Consider the following 14,629-nt stretch of genomic DNA (forward strand, 5'->3'; position numbering starts at 1 on the left):
CTATAACTATTGCATTTACCCATTGTTTAAGGGTAAATTTAAAATTTGATTTGCTAGTAATGTTTTGTTTTTAAAAGGTCTTGGTAGACCATAAAATTGGACACATATTCAGTGATAATTGCTTTAAAGAACAGTGAGTTTTATTGTTTGTAAAAGTCAGTAAGTTTTTTACAAAATTTAGGATATATGAAAGGATAAATTAAAAAGAAAAAATAGCACTCCAAATCTCACAACCAAGAAAATAATTGTCATTAACTGTTAATATAGTTCCGAGTTCCTTTTTGAGTCTTTGTACAGATAGAAAAAATTTAGAAAAGTGTATTAATGTTATACATGCTATTTAAAAATAAAAAGCAGAAGTTATAGCAGTTTGCTTGTTTCACAGAAGATGGAGTTTTAACGTTTTTGTTTTGTTCATTTTAGTGGGTTTAGGGAAAAGATCTCCTCAATGATAAATTAGGGATCACTATAAAATATGTATAAATGGCTTGCTTTTATTAATGATTGACTAGTGTTTATTATAGAGATTTTAAACTGAGTGCTATTTATGGCTTACCAGTTTTACAACCTTGGATCAGGAATATTATACTAATAATATGTCATTTTGCAAGGTCATTTGATATAGATATTTACATATTTTATTTTTTCTTTTAATTTTCATTTTTTAACATATTTTATAGCCTTTCCTATGCATATAGAATTTGTGGTAATGCAGTCTTGCTAGAATTTATACTAAAATATGAAATGTATACATTACTGATGGTGCTTACTTAACGTATTTTTGATATAAAGAATTTCAATTCTTTGAGAACTATTTTTAAAATTTAATCCTTATTGTATTTTTTTATATTACCTTTTAGTCCCATTATACCCCCATCCCCAGCAATCACCTCACTGTTACCCACGTCCATGAGTCCTTTTTCCTTTTTGTTCAATCCCTCCACCCTCTAATCTCCCCCCTTCAATAGCTGTCATCCTGCTCTCCATCTATGAGTCTGTCCCCACTGTGAGAAACGCTCACAATAAAAACTGGGACACAGGACTTGACCAGTAAAGCGAGGTCTTTATTCACGAACCTGCAGAGCCGGGCGCACCCTCACAGCCAGGAAAATGTGCGCACCAAGTAGACAAAGATGGCTGGTTTTATAGTCTTAGCTTCCCCACCCTAAAATTGCCACCCTAAAGTGATTAGCTTCCTCACCCTAAAGTGTGAGTGATTAGCTTCCCCGCCCTAACGCAATTAGCTCCCCCTCCCCTCTCCTTCTTCCCCGTTTCTCCATTACTGGTTACTCCGGAGTTACAATCTAACACGGTTATCTAAATGCCCCTTCTGTGGTTTGTAGATATGCCAGTGCTGTCAGCTCCCCTCTCAGAGACCCTTTAATTACATTTGCCCTTTGTTATTGCTGATTTTGTACTGGTTTGGGAGTCACTATGTCCTTGTTTCCTACACCACTTTCCTTGTTAGTTCAGTTTGTTCATTAGTTTTCACATATGAGTGAAGTTTTATGGTATTTGTCTTTCTTTGATTGGCTCATTTCACTTAGCATAATGTTCTTCAGGCCCGTCCATACTGTTGCAAAGGGTAAAATTTTCTTCTTTTTTATGGCTGAGTAGTATTCCATTGTGTTAAGGTCCCATAGTAGTTTTAGCCACTCACCTATTGACAGACCTTTGAGAACTACTGTAACCTATGTTGGCTTCTCTGTTTTTTTGAATTTCTGTAGCATGTATAATTTAAATCATACAAATGTATGTAGTTAAAAAGCCTAAGAGAATGTCATCATTCTCCCATTTTTTCTTTACCAACTCAACTATGACCTTCTCCTAGGATGACTGATGTCTGCCCTGCTCTTCAGTCCCTAATGGTATCCAGCACTGCAGTAAGCACACAGCAGAACAGGTGGCAGGCTGGACTGAGTATTAGGGCAGCAAGGTGCTCTGTAGTCAAGTCTCCTTAAATCCCCAGGCCATAGTTCTCTGAAATATCTTCACTAGTGCAAAAGAGGACAGACTCTAGAGTTAGAGACCCACATTAGAATCTCAAAACTACTACAACCTGACTCTTTGGCTTTCTGTAAGTTCCTCATAGCACCCATTTCATAGGATCCTGAGGATTAAGCAAGGGTGAGTGAGCACAGGCCCTGGCACACAGTAAGCACTGCCACCACTAGTCTATATGATATCTTTATGTGCATGGAAAAAGGTGTACAGTCCTCAAGACACTTTATACTTCCACTTGGCAGAAATTATAATATTCTGATTTTGTTCAAGCAAGACACTTTACTGCCATCTGTTGGAAATTTTTCTTAATAAATATGCAAATAATCATGTTTACAATGTGAACCACACCCCTAGATATGTTGGTGCCCTTGTACAATCACAGCCTGTACAGCTGTGCACACAAGTGCTCCATAGATAGAATGTGCTACTCTTCTTTTCACTTTTCTATGTGGGGTTTGGAAGAGAATTCCAGATAGTACTATTATTGCATGAAACAATTCGTTTTTAAAAAGGAGTTGGTTAATCTCTATAAAAATAATCAGCACTTTATTACAAAACCTGGAACATTTGAACTTACTGCTTCCCTCAGTTCCCATTTCCCCCACAGACGCGTTATGTTCTACAATAAAACCTGTAATTTAAGTTAGCAGAGATACTAATTAAGCCATTACTCTTGTATTTATAAACACTGAATATAAGAACAAATCAGGTGACATTTTATGTATGCAAAAGCAAAACACATTTTGGAATAATCCAGATAAGCCTTTTAATCTTGATTTTTAAGATTGGGTCAAGAATATTGTCATTATTGCAAGATGGCAGGTCTTTGGAAAGCAGCTCTGCTGGGGCTCCATTCACCTTTCTTCATCCTGGAACATTTACTGGGATAGTCCTTATTCAGAGACCATTATAGTACCTTTTTTGCACACAAAAGGGAAAAATTCAGCTCAAACATACCAGTACAGTTATGAAGACTAAATTTGGATTAGGGAGAGTTTATTGGTAATGGGAACACACTCTCCCAGGATAAAGGTTTATCACCCTAGGAAGGTCCCCAGGTGCAAGGATGACTCTTGGAAGCTTAGAGAAATCAACAGCCCACACCAAGTGAAGTGGAAATGCCACAACTGCCTGGCCGACTGGAAAAAAATATCAAATGGGTCACAGAGGTGGGTATGCACATGCAGGTATGGAAAACCCACCTGCTGACTGTGTTCGAATTCCCAGAGAACACACCAGTTAACCACACATAGTGTTCTCACATAATAAAAGAAACCAAACTTTTCTATATGTGTTATATCTCCTTTCTCCTTTATAAATTTTATGTATATATTCTCTTTTATTAAATAGATTTGCCAGATATTTCTCTACTTCCTATTTTTTTCTGAAAAATATTTTTGGAATTGATCAATAATTATGTTTTTGTTTCTTAATTCATCAATTTCTGCTTCAATGTTAATTCTCCTTTTTTCACAGTTTAATTTTTAAAAAAGTACTACTCGGTTCACTTATTTTGATTCTTTCATGTTTAATTTTTCTCCTGCTAAACAATGTTAATAAGCTTGGTCTGATTTCAAATGATTTTTGGGTGTTTCTAATGATTAAATATACTCTGAGAGGAAGATTTGCTATGACGGACTATCTCCATTTAAAAAGATGTGACTTAGTCTCCTGCGGCAAATTTTTACAGAATTCTAAAAATGCTTGAGTAATGGCAATATAATTTCAGCAAGCTGAATGGGGTTAATACCTGTTCATATATAGAAAATCTATATCTTTGCTAGAACATTATCCACCCTCATATACTTGGAAAGAATCAAGTGCCAGGGTTTAAGGAGAAGCTGTCATGTTTGCTTAATGGGATATCCTCAGATACAGCATGTGTACATTTACATACATATGTGTATAGTCTGGTTTCATGATTGGAATTAACCTCAGATAAAACATTTTCAAGTGTTAAGATCAAACATTGTTCACATGATAGGAGGACAAAATTTTCACTGCAAAAACCAATTCACTATGATATTGGCAGAACCTGCTTTCAAAAATAATTTTTAAGCCACAGCAATCAGACTAGAAAAAGAAATTAAAAGGCATCCAAACTGGAAAGGAGGAAGTAAAACTCATTATTCGAAGATGACATGCTAGTGTACACAGAAAACCCTAAAGACTCTACCAAAAAACTACTCGACCTAATAAGTGAATTTAGGAAAACAGTGGGATACAAGTCAATATCCAGAAATTGAAGGCATTTTTGTACACCAACAATTAAATACCAGAGACAGAAATCAGAGGAAAAGTCCCATTTACTATAGCAACAAGAAAAATAAAGTACCTAGGAATAAACTTAATCAAGGAGATAAAAGACCTGTACTTGGAAAAGTAAAGAACACTGAAGAAAGAAATTAAGGAAGATACAAATAAATGAAGCATATAGCATGTTCATGAATTGGAAGAATTAACATCATTAAAATGTCCATACTACCCAAAGCAATTTATAGGTTCAATACAATCCCTATTAAAATACCAATGACATATTTCACAAATCTAGAACAAATATTTCAAAAAAGTATATGGAACCAGAAACTATCCCAAATAGCCTCAGCAATCTTGAGAAAGAACAGAGTAGAAAGAACCACAATACCAGATATCAAACTATATTACAAGGCCACTGTAATTAAAACAGTCTGGTACTGGTATAAGAACAGACATATAGATCAATGAAACACAATAGATAGCCCAGAAATAAACCCAGATCTCTATGGTCAATTAATATTTGACAAAGGGGACAGGAGCATAAAATGGAGTAAAAATAGCCTCTTCAACAAATGGTGTTGGGAGATCTGAACAGGTACATGGGAAAAAATGAAACTAGACCACCAACTTATACCTTACACCAGAATAAACTCAAGATGGATCAAAGACTTAAATGTAAGCCATGACATCATGAAAATTCTAGAGGAAAATATATGCAGGAAAATTTCAGATATCCCACACAGCAATATTTTCTTCAATATATCTCCTACGGCAATGGAAATAAAGGAAAGAATAAACAAATGGGGCTATATCAAGCTAAAAAGTTTCTGCTCAGCGAAAGAAAACATCAGCAAAATGAAAAGGGAATCAACTGTATGGGAAGACATATTTGCCAATGATACCTTGGACAAGGGTTTGATCTCCAAAATTACATATACAGTAAAGAATTTATATCACAACACCAGGCAGACAGACAATCCAATTAAAAATGGGGAAAGGACCTGAAAAGACACTTCTCCTAGGAGGACATACAGAGGACCCATAGGCATATGAAAAGATGCTCAACATCACTAGCCATTAGAGATGCAAATGAAAACCACAATGAGATATCACCTCACACCAGCCAAAATGGTCATCCTTAACAAATCAACAGACAACAGTGTGGCCAGGATGCAGAGAAAAGGGAACCCTAGTGCACTGTTGGAGGGAATGCAGACCAGTGCAGCCACTGTGGAAAACAGTACGGAATTTCGTCAGAAAAACTAAAAATGGAACTGCCTTTTGACCCAGTGATCCCACTGCTGAGATTATACCCCAAGAATTCTGAAGTGTCAATTCAGAAGAATCTATGCAACCCTATGTTCATAGCAGCACTATTTACAATAGCCAAGTCCTGGAAACAGTATAAGTGCCCATCAGTGGATGAGTGGATCAAACAACTGTGGTACATTTACACCATGGAATACTATGCAGCAGAAAGAATGCCTACCTTTTGCGACAGCATAGATGGAACTGCAGAGTATTATGCTTAGTGAAATAAGCCAGGTGGCAAAAGACAAATACCATATGATCTCGCCTAGTACAGGAACCGAATGAACAAAACAAACAAATGAACAAAATAGAACCAGAGGCATGGAAACAAGGAACAGACTGACAGTGACCAGACGGGTGGGGGGAGGGGCAAAGGGGGGAAAAGAAGGGGAAGGGTCTAGTCAAGGAACTAGTATAAATGACCCATGGACATAGACAACAGGGTGGGGACTGACTGTGGAAGAGGGGTGGGGGTGGGCAGGGAAAGGGAGAGTAATGGGGGAAAAGTGGGACAACTGTAATAGAACAACAATAAATTTAAAAAAATTTTTTTTGAAAGTTCTGATAGGCCAGATTATAAACAAGAAAAATAAGTCTGTAATAAAAAATATTGTGTTAATAGAAAGGTAGATTTGCAGATGTGATCTTTACCATTGTATGTCTCAGAAGAGCATTAGATCCATGTGTTTGTATATTATGTAACAGTGTTTAAGTGGCCAGGAAAGGGAGGATTTTATGGTCCAAAAAGAGAAAATGCCCTATTTAACAGATGACCCTGGCCAGTCCCATTTCAAATTACTGCTGATCAAGTTACAAATGGTTGGCAAGCCAGGTGGGAGGGAAGAAAAGGTCTGACAAACTTGGCAATAAAGAGGAAGCCACAAAGCCAGTTAAAAACACAACTTGCCCTGGTCAGGTGGCTCAGTTGGTTGCAGTATAGTCTCACAAACCAAAAGGCTGCAGGTTCGATTCTTGGTCAAAGCACATGCCTGGGTTGAGGACCCTCCACCTCCTGGAGGCTGTCCCTGCTTGCATGTGCAAGAAGCAACAGATTGGTCACATCTCTTTCTCTCTACCTCCGTTGCCTACTCTCTAAAGTCAATAAGTATGTTCTCAGGTGAGGATCAAACAAACAAGAAAAACTCAAACTTACTGAAGTCTTCAATATTTTTTTAAAATGCAAAGAAAAATTGTTTTTTTGCAAAGCATCTTGGACAAGAAGAAGTCCATTTAAAAAGCTTTAACATAGCCTTCCCTAATAAGATTTTTGAAAAGGTACAAGGAACATGGCTTAATGAATGAACCCCAAACACACAACTAGGCAACCCCAACAATAAGAGCTTTATGATCATTATAGAAAAGCATTTTCTTTGTTTTGCATCCACATGCATTTCAAATTTTTCAAGCTTCCAAACGTTTAAAACATGTATGTGCTTGTGGTCTAGGAATTTATTCTTGAAAGGAAACACCACTAGACATCAATAAATGGAAAATCAAACTTTTATCTCTACTACCTTCAAACAGAGGAATATATGTATTCAGCAGCAGGCTCAACTGGATGCCTTTCAAAGTAGCAGTTTGGGGCTAATAGGATAGTAAGCCAGAGCCCAAAATAATTTTAATTTAGTTTGTTATTGTGGCTGTGAAATTGTGAGTAAAGCACAGACCTAAAGCCCAAATGCTGCTAAAGGATTGCCTAGAAAGCAAAATTTTACTAGGAGGGGCAATTACAGGACAGTAAAGGTGAAGGGAAATGCAAAGAAAGCAAAAATAGGAGATGCAGGATTGAGCTGAAAGCAACTTCACAACAAAATACAGCTCATTGCTCCGTCCCAAAGAGCAGCTAGCTTCCAAACAAGCCATGCAGAACCATGACTTGAGACCCTCTGTCCAAGGAGAGGGAGAGGAGTTTATATGCTGGTTACTTCTTGCTTTCTGCCCTCTTTGATGCAAGTTTGTCTCATGGGGCCCTCATGCCCCAGCTCTTCTGGGTGTGGCAACTGATCCTTCCTTTCACTTGCCAGGGGAACAAGAGCATGCTGAATGAGCCTCGCCGTCTTTCATGCAAGTCTAGCACTGGTGGGAGGAGCCAGAACCTCCATCAGAGCCTTGGTGGGACAGAGGCCTTGTGGAGGCCTGACCCTCACCCCAAGGGTGGGGGGGGGGCTGTTCTGACAGGAAGCCACAGCAGCAGAGGCCAGACCTCTGCGCTGAACAAGAGGCTAAAATGGGGGTAGTAGGGGTAGGACCCACCAAATCTGGGGAGGTGCATAAGCTAGGTGTGGTGTTGTAGGGTGTCCTCCTTGGACCTGAACTATGTATTCCTGTGCTGGTGTTCATTGAGTTTCAGGAAGCAAGGAGCCGCTCAATTCAGAGACAGCACTCATTTAGCACTCAGATTTTGTAAATCATAATTTTTCCCCATCAACCTGCCTGTTCCTCAACTACCCCTAGCCACTCGTTTTTTTATTTTTTTTATTTACTTATTTTTAGAGAGAGGGGAAAGGAGAAAGAGAGGGAGAGAAACATCACTGTGTGGTTGCCTCACTCGCGCCCCCAACGGGGGACCTGATGTGCAACCTAGTCATGTGCCCTGACTGGGAAATCGAACCAGCGACCCTTGGCTTGCAGGCCAATGCTCAATCCACTGAGCCACAGCAGCCAGGGTTGCCACTAACTCTTTTACCCACCATTTTTTGAGGTGTAATTGGACTATGTTAAAATTCACCTCTTTGAGGACTAGTGTGAAGCATTTTGGCAACTGTGTCCTGGAATGACCACTCCTCCTCAAGACGTGGAATTGTCCAATTACCCCAAATAGTTCCAGCCAACTCCTGGCATTCCATCCTCTGCCTGTTCACGTTCCATCCGACGCCAGTTCACCCCTCCCCGGGGAACTGCTTCCCTAACTAGTTTTGCCTCTTCTAGAATTTCGTAGAAACAGAATGACTATGGTCTTTTGCGTTTAACTTTCCCCCCTAGTGTAGTGTTTTGAGATACATGCATGTTGCCGCGCATGTTACTGTTGTGTTCCTTTTTATTCCTCACTCTATTTTGGAGAAATTACTGTGTGTGCTACATGTGGGGCAGGTTAACCCGCATCGTTTCACTTGGAACCCTCAGAAACAACCGGTTTCCCAGCAGAGGGGCCGGAGGCTCGGGCGCCCAGAGGAGGAGCTTGGGGAGGGGGCACTGGGGTCAAATCCCACCAGTCAGCCTGGCTGCCAAGACCGCCACGGACCGAAGCACGACCTGTGGCACCTCAAGCTTCAGGGAGTCGAGAGGACCTGGCTGTGTGCAGGCTCTGGCCACAGATGCTGGAGCCGCTATCCCCTCGGCCGCCAGCGCGCCAGCCGCCTGCCCATGGCGGCTACTTCCTCAGTAGATGCAGGGCGGCCGCCGGTTTCCCACGCTGAGAGCGGGTGGGAGCCGGAGGCACCGTAGCCTCATTTCTGCCGAGGCGTTACCTGATGGACAGTAAAGCACATCGCGCACCGGGCGTCTCGGCCGGCGCCGCCCGGGAGTTTCCCTCCGCGCGCGGCACTGCTTCCCGAGGAGCCGCCTCGTAGGCGTCGTGGGCGAGGCGAAGCGCGGCTGCCAGGCTGTCCCCGCCCCTCGCAGAGCTGGCCGCCGGTCACTGCCTGCAGGAAAGAGCGGGCGAGAAGAGTGCTTGGGGTCGTTTTCTCCTCCACGCATCCTCCTCTTTACAATAATACTGGGGAACTTCGTTTTAAGGACGCGCAGTTTTGCCCTCTGGCGCGGAGCGGACTCCCCGCCGCTTGATGGGCAGCAGCAGCTCCGTTTTTTTTATTCCGATCATGGTTATTCGGAGGAGCAGCGGAGGGACTTTTAAGGCTTCCTCTGAGGAAAAGAGCTGTTGCAAAACGGTTTCTCCTGAAAGGCGGAAGGCCGTCTTCAGCGAGGAGCGCTCCGGGAACTGGCAATTTTTTTCCAAATCAAGTAAAGAAGAAACATCTGCATTTCCCCTCACATTTTCTTTCAGATTTTAGTATTAGTGTATGCAGTAGTAGGAAGCTATCATTCGCCTTAATGCCATCTCCTTTACTATTGTATTCCTTCGCTACTCTAAAAATTCATACGTAGCCAAGTTCTCTTTGGAACTTTCTAACATCTTTTCCTCTCACAAATAATGGGATTTCACAGAAAACTGGAGGAGGGAGATGCTCACAGACTGAGAGCCCTGTTGCCTCAGCCACAGGCTGCGACAGAAACAGCCCACGGAGGGAAGGTGGGTGGGGAGGAAGATAGGGCTTAGGTGGGGCTGGGATTCCATGATTCTGTGATTTTTATGTATATCTGAAGGAAATGCCTGGGCAGAGAAGGTAGGAGGCCCTGAACCTCAGAAAGTGGCTTGCAATGAGCCGAGAAGGCATCTATTGTTTAATTACACAACAACCTGCCATGACGGAAAACAGGGAAGTAGAACATTTTTTTATAGCGCCGTGTAGTTTGGGTTTAGAGCTTTTGACTGTGTATCTCCCATACTACTCGTTTCTCTTCATAGCCTTATACTGTTGCATATTTTGTGTTTTATCTATTGGCTTCTCTCCCCACTTAAGAGAAAACCCGTAAGAGCTGGGAGTTGTTTGTTCATGGTCGTTGGCCGGGAGTCTAGTAAAGTACTTGGGAGTTTTGTAAATTATTGACTGACTCAGTGAATAAAAAACAAATATGGCACATCGTTTAAAGACATTGTGAGAGAAGCACAAAGCCAAAAACCACATGACATAAGGAGAAGTAATCTCTTCAAACCTGCTTTCTTCATTCTGGGGCAATAACTGATAATGAATAGCCAAGAGACAGTCACATCACCAATTGCCTTTTCCAAAGAATAAGGAAAGCAATGAGCTCTCACTTTCAGGATATATATGAGAGAGAGAGAGAGAGAGAGAGAGAGAGAGAGAGAGAGAGAGAGAGAGAGAGAGAGAGAGAGAGAGAGAGAGAGAGAGAGAGAGAGAGAGAGAGAGAGAGAACTTGGGGGGAGAGTGGGGTGAAGAGGGGGTCAAAAAGTACAACTTTACAGTTATAAGGTACGGGGATATAATATACAGCATTGTAACTGTAGTTAATAGTGTATTGCATATTTGAAAGTTACTAAATCTTAAAAGTTCTCACAAGAAAAGATTCTGTAACTACATCTAGTGACAGATGTTAACTAGACTTACTGTGATTATTTCACTATATGCAAATATTGAATGTTGTACACATGAAACAAATATGTCAATTATATCTCAATTTTTAAAAAAGTGGTAGGAGAGTTTAAGGTAAAACATTTATATACTTTGCTAATAGTTCAGGGCCTGAAAGAAATCATGTTGGACCTTACAGAAAGTTAATCATTTGAGTTAACTACTGCTGTGTTACAAGCCACCCCAAAATTTTGTGGCTTAAACAAAGACCATTTTATTTGCTCATGATTCTTTAGTTAGGAATTCACGCAGAGTTCAGTGAGGATAGCTCTTCTCTGCTCCATGTAGTCTTGACTGGGGTGCCTCAGCTGGATCCGGAGTGGGGTCTCTGTCTAATCATAGTCTGTTGTCAAAGCAAGTCAGAGGGCTAGCAAGCATGGATGGATTCAAGAGACTGGAAAATAGATTCAACTCTTAATGGGAGAAGGGTACAAGCGCATTGCAAAAGGGATGTGGTTATGATTAGTAAAAGAAGCCAGTCACAGAAGAGTATATTATGTATGATCCTATTTATATGAAATTCTATAAAAGGCAAACTAATCTGGACTGACAGGAAGCAGATCACTGATTGTCCAGGGCTGGAGGGTAGAGACTGACAAAAGGGCATGAGGGAACTTTTTGGTATAAAAATGTTCTGTACTTTGATTGTGGTGGTGTATGCACAGGTGTATAATTTTATTATAATCAGGCAAATTATACAAAAAAGGGTAGGAAATTGGAGGTAGGAGTGACTGTTGTGACATCTTAATCTACCATACATAAAACTTTTTATCTGACAGAACCTGTAAAGATCATCTGATTCAGTACCTTCATTTTACAAATAAGGAAAGTGGGGCCCAAAACAGGAACTTGTCAAAGGATACTGTTAGTAACAAAACCAGGATTAGAACCCAAACTCCTGACTACAGTCTTCCTGTCACTTCTCCCACATCCTTTAAGAAGACTGGGGAAAAGGATGCCCTGGGCCTGAGTCCCATTTAAATGTCCGAAATGAGGGCTGGATCGTGATATCCCTTCCCACTCTAGAAATTTCCAGGGGAGTCCAGTGGGCATGTACTGTATTCCTAGTTCTGAGAGGTTATCAACAAGTTCCTATAATTTAGTGTCTATAATAAAGGTAAATGGAGCAATATTTATAAATATAATTGAACACTGTAGGGCAAAAAACAGAAGGTCAGCTATGCCATAGCCACCTGTTGTACAGTGCTATTTTTGAGTTTCCTAAAAGGGTACTGGTAAAAAAGGACAAGGAAGGATAAGTGACTACTGAAACAGTATTATTTACTTAAACTTTACTAAATTAATAAACCCATTTTTAACTAAGAATTATTGCTAGCTTTTGTAAAGTGCTCCATACACTAAAACAGAATTGAATAATAGTATTGCCACTCACAGCAATATGCAAATGTTAGAACATTTAGGTAATTTGAAAATGTGAATATAGTCCCTGCTCTTTAGTGTAATATCTTTATTCAAAGAAAAGAAAAAAAAGACTTTGCTCTATGGCCAACGTGTCTCAGACATTTATCAGATGATTGATTCAATTATTTAATTCCTCTGGATGCCAAAGAACCTTTTAAAAAATATCTATGCCCTGACAAGTGTGGCTCAGTTATTTGAGCATCGTCCTGCAAAGCAAAGCGTCACTGGTTCAATTCCTGGTGAGGGTACATGCCAGAGTTACAGGATGAGTTCCCGGTTCGGGGTGTGTGTGAGAGCAACCAATTGATGTTTCTCTCCCTTTCTCCTTCCTTTCCCCTCTAAAAAAAATTAATAAAGTCTTTTAAAAAATATCTCTGAGATGGCAGAATGATGTGGGCTGAAATGGTTTGTGGCTGATTTCAGGCAATTACCCAGAAACCTATGGACTTGAACTTTTTGCTAACATAGAGTCACCTTTGAAGTTATTTACAAAAACACTAAAAAATGATTAAGCAAGGAAAGTTTAAGAGAACACCACTCTGATAGATTTCTGAAGCTTGCGTTTTTCTTCATTTTAGTTATGGATTGTTGTTATTGGCCCATTTTCCTAATACCTATATCTTAAAATTTTTATGTTTATATAATTAGCATTTTATTAAATCAGGGTACACTGATTTGCATCTTGAAATTGTGGCTTCTGTCTCAAAATGACTGATTGAGAGTCTACTCTTTCACAAACTTGAAAGGTAGTTGCAGAATAAATCTCCTGGTCTAACACTAATGTCAGGTGGAAATTGATGCATTTATGGAAATAACTCAAGCCAAAAAAAATTCTACTCTTGTTTGGATTACCCCAGCTGGGCAGTGCTTTGGTCCTTCATAGGATTTAACTTGGGTTAAAGAGGGCAAAACAACAGAGCATATAAGGGAATCAGCCCGAGACTCTCAAGAGTTTTAACCTCAACAATCCACAAAACTTAGTTTAGGCCAAACATTCTCAACTAAAGCCCTTTTTAGAAGTTACATTTCCACTCCATGGCTGCCATGTTTTGAAATATATGGACTGCCCAACATGTAGTATTATTCATAACCCTTGTAGCCTTTACTCAGGTACACACACATTTAGGTAAGTTTTGCTTTTGTTTTTTTAATAGCATTGGGAAACAATGTACACATCACCAGTTCTACCTTAGGAACGCAAGAACCCAGCATGACATGAAACTCACGGGAGATAAACCAAGGCTTCTAGGTCTTTTACATACTTTCCCGCCAACCTGGTTCCCACTTCTCACCATCATTGCTGCTACTCTGGAACTGATGGCTGTTGTAACTGTCTCCTATTCATGCCATTAGTGAGGGAGGGATTCCTGCTCTAGAGTATGGGGATGGCCAGACACACACCACCTGATACTGGAAAGGTGATATTAACAGCAGTTTAGGAGTCATCTATACTCAGCCAGGGGGAGGAGTACACTGCACAAAGGACTCCATAGAACAGAATGAACACCAGTAGCTGTGTGGGCAAGCTTCTCAGTAGAATCAAAAGGCCCTGGCTGCTGTGGCTCAGTGGATTGAGTGTCGGCCTGCAAACCAAGTGTGGCCGGTTCGATTCCTGGTCAGGGCACGTGCCTGGGTTGCACGCCAGATCCCCAGCGAGGGGTGTGTGAGAGGCAACCACACATTGATGTTCCTCTCCCCCTCTCTCAAAAAATAAATAAAGTATTAAAAAAACAAACAAACAAACAAAAAAAAACAAGGCAGTGCCTCCTGGTTCCCATGGGAAGATGTGATTGGCTTGTCAGAATTCTGAGGGCCAGCAGGTGACTGAAACCACAAGCTGGGGATAAGCAGGAGTGATACAGGAAGAAACAAAGGGTACACTCAAACAGATTAACATGATGGTAGCAGTTCCAAGGACTTCACAAAGGAGTGGGCAGGACTTGGGACAATGAGACAGTATAGTATCCTAGAGCTGACAATACTGGGAGGTTGTGGCTAGCCTGAGTTCTGAAGGGGCATGGGAGGAGTGGTTATTGTCAATGTAAGAAACATCCAAACCTGTACTAATTTTTATGAGTTTACTTGAGCCAAACAGATGACAATTGCCAGGAAGCAAAACTTAAACAGATGGAGAAAATGCTCCGGAAAACAGCAGTTTTGCAATAATTACAATCAAATGAGGGGTTGTACTTGTGGGTTACATGAAATCTACTGGTGACAGATTAGGGAGGTGGGGGAAAGCAAGGCAGGGAAACTTCTGGGATTGGATAAAAAATAAAATTATAAACATACTTCTTTTACACAGGTGTACAGGATAATTAACAGTCAACAATTAACACAATGAGGGGATTTGTGATCTCCATATGGTGCCCTGCCTGTGCTTTGAAGGGTCTGGAAAAAGGAAATTACTTTGACATTCCAAAGGT

At 40.6% G+C, this 14,629-nt stretch overlaps 1 protein-coding gene across 1 annotated transcript in view; it reads left to right on the forward strand.

Moving 5' to 3' along the window:
- LOC150019586 (ankyrin repeat domain-containing protein 26-like) overlaps positions 1–9,015 on the forward strand; it is a 60,051-nt gene extending 51,036 nt beyond the window's left edge. The window contains exon 8 of the mRNA XM_090267364.1: positions 8,662–9,015. Coding sequence (XP_090123490.1) covers positions 8,662–9,015 — 354 coding nt within the window. The remainder of the gene's footprint in view (positions 1–8,661) is intronic.
- The last annotated feature ends 5,614 nt before the right edge of the window (positions 9,016–14,629 follow it).

The sequence above is a fragment of the Furipterus horrens genome, unplaced genomic scaffold, assembly GCF_987537825.1.
Source record: "Furipterus horrens unplaced genomic scaffold, mFurHor1.1.pri manual_scaffold_2, whole genome shotgun sequence".
NCBI lineage: Eukaryota > Metazoa > Chordata > Mammalia > Chiroptera > Furipteridae > Furipterus > Furipterus horrens.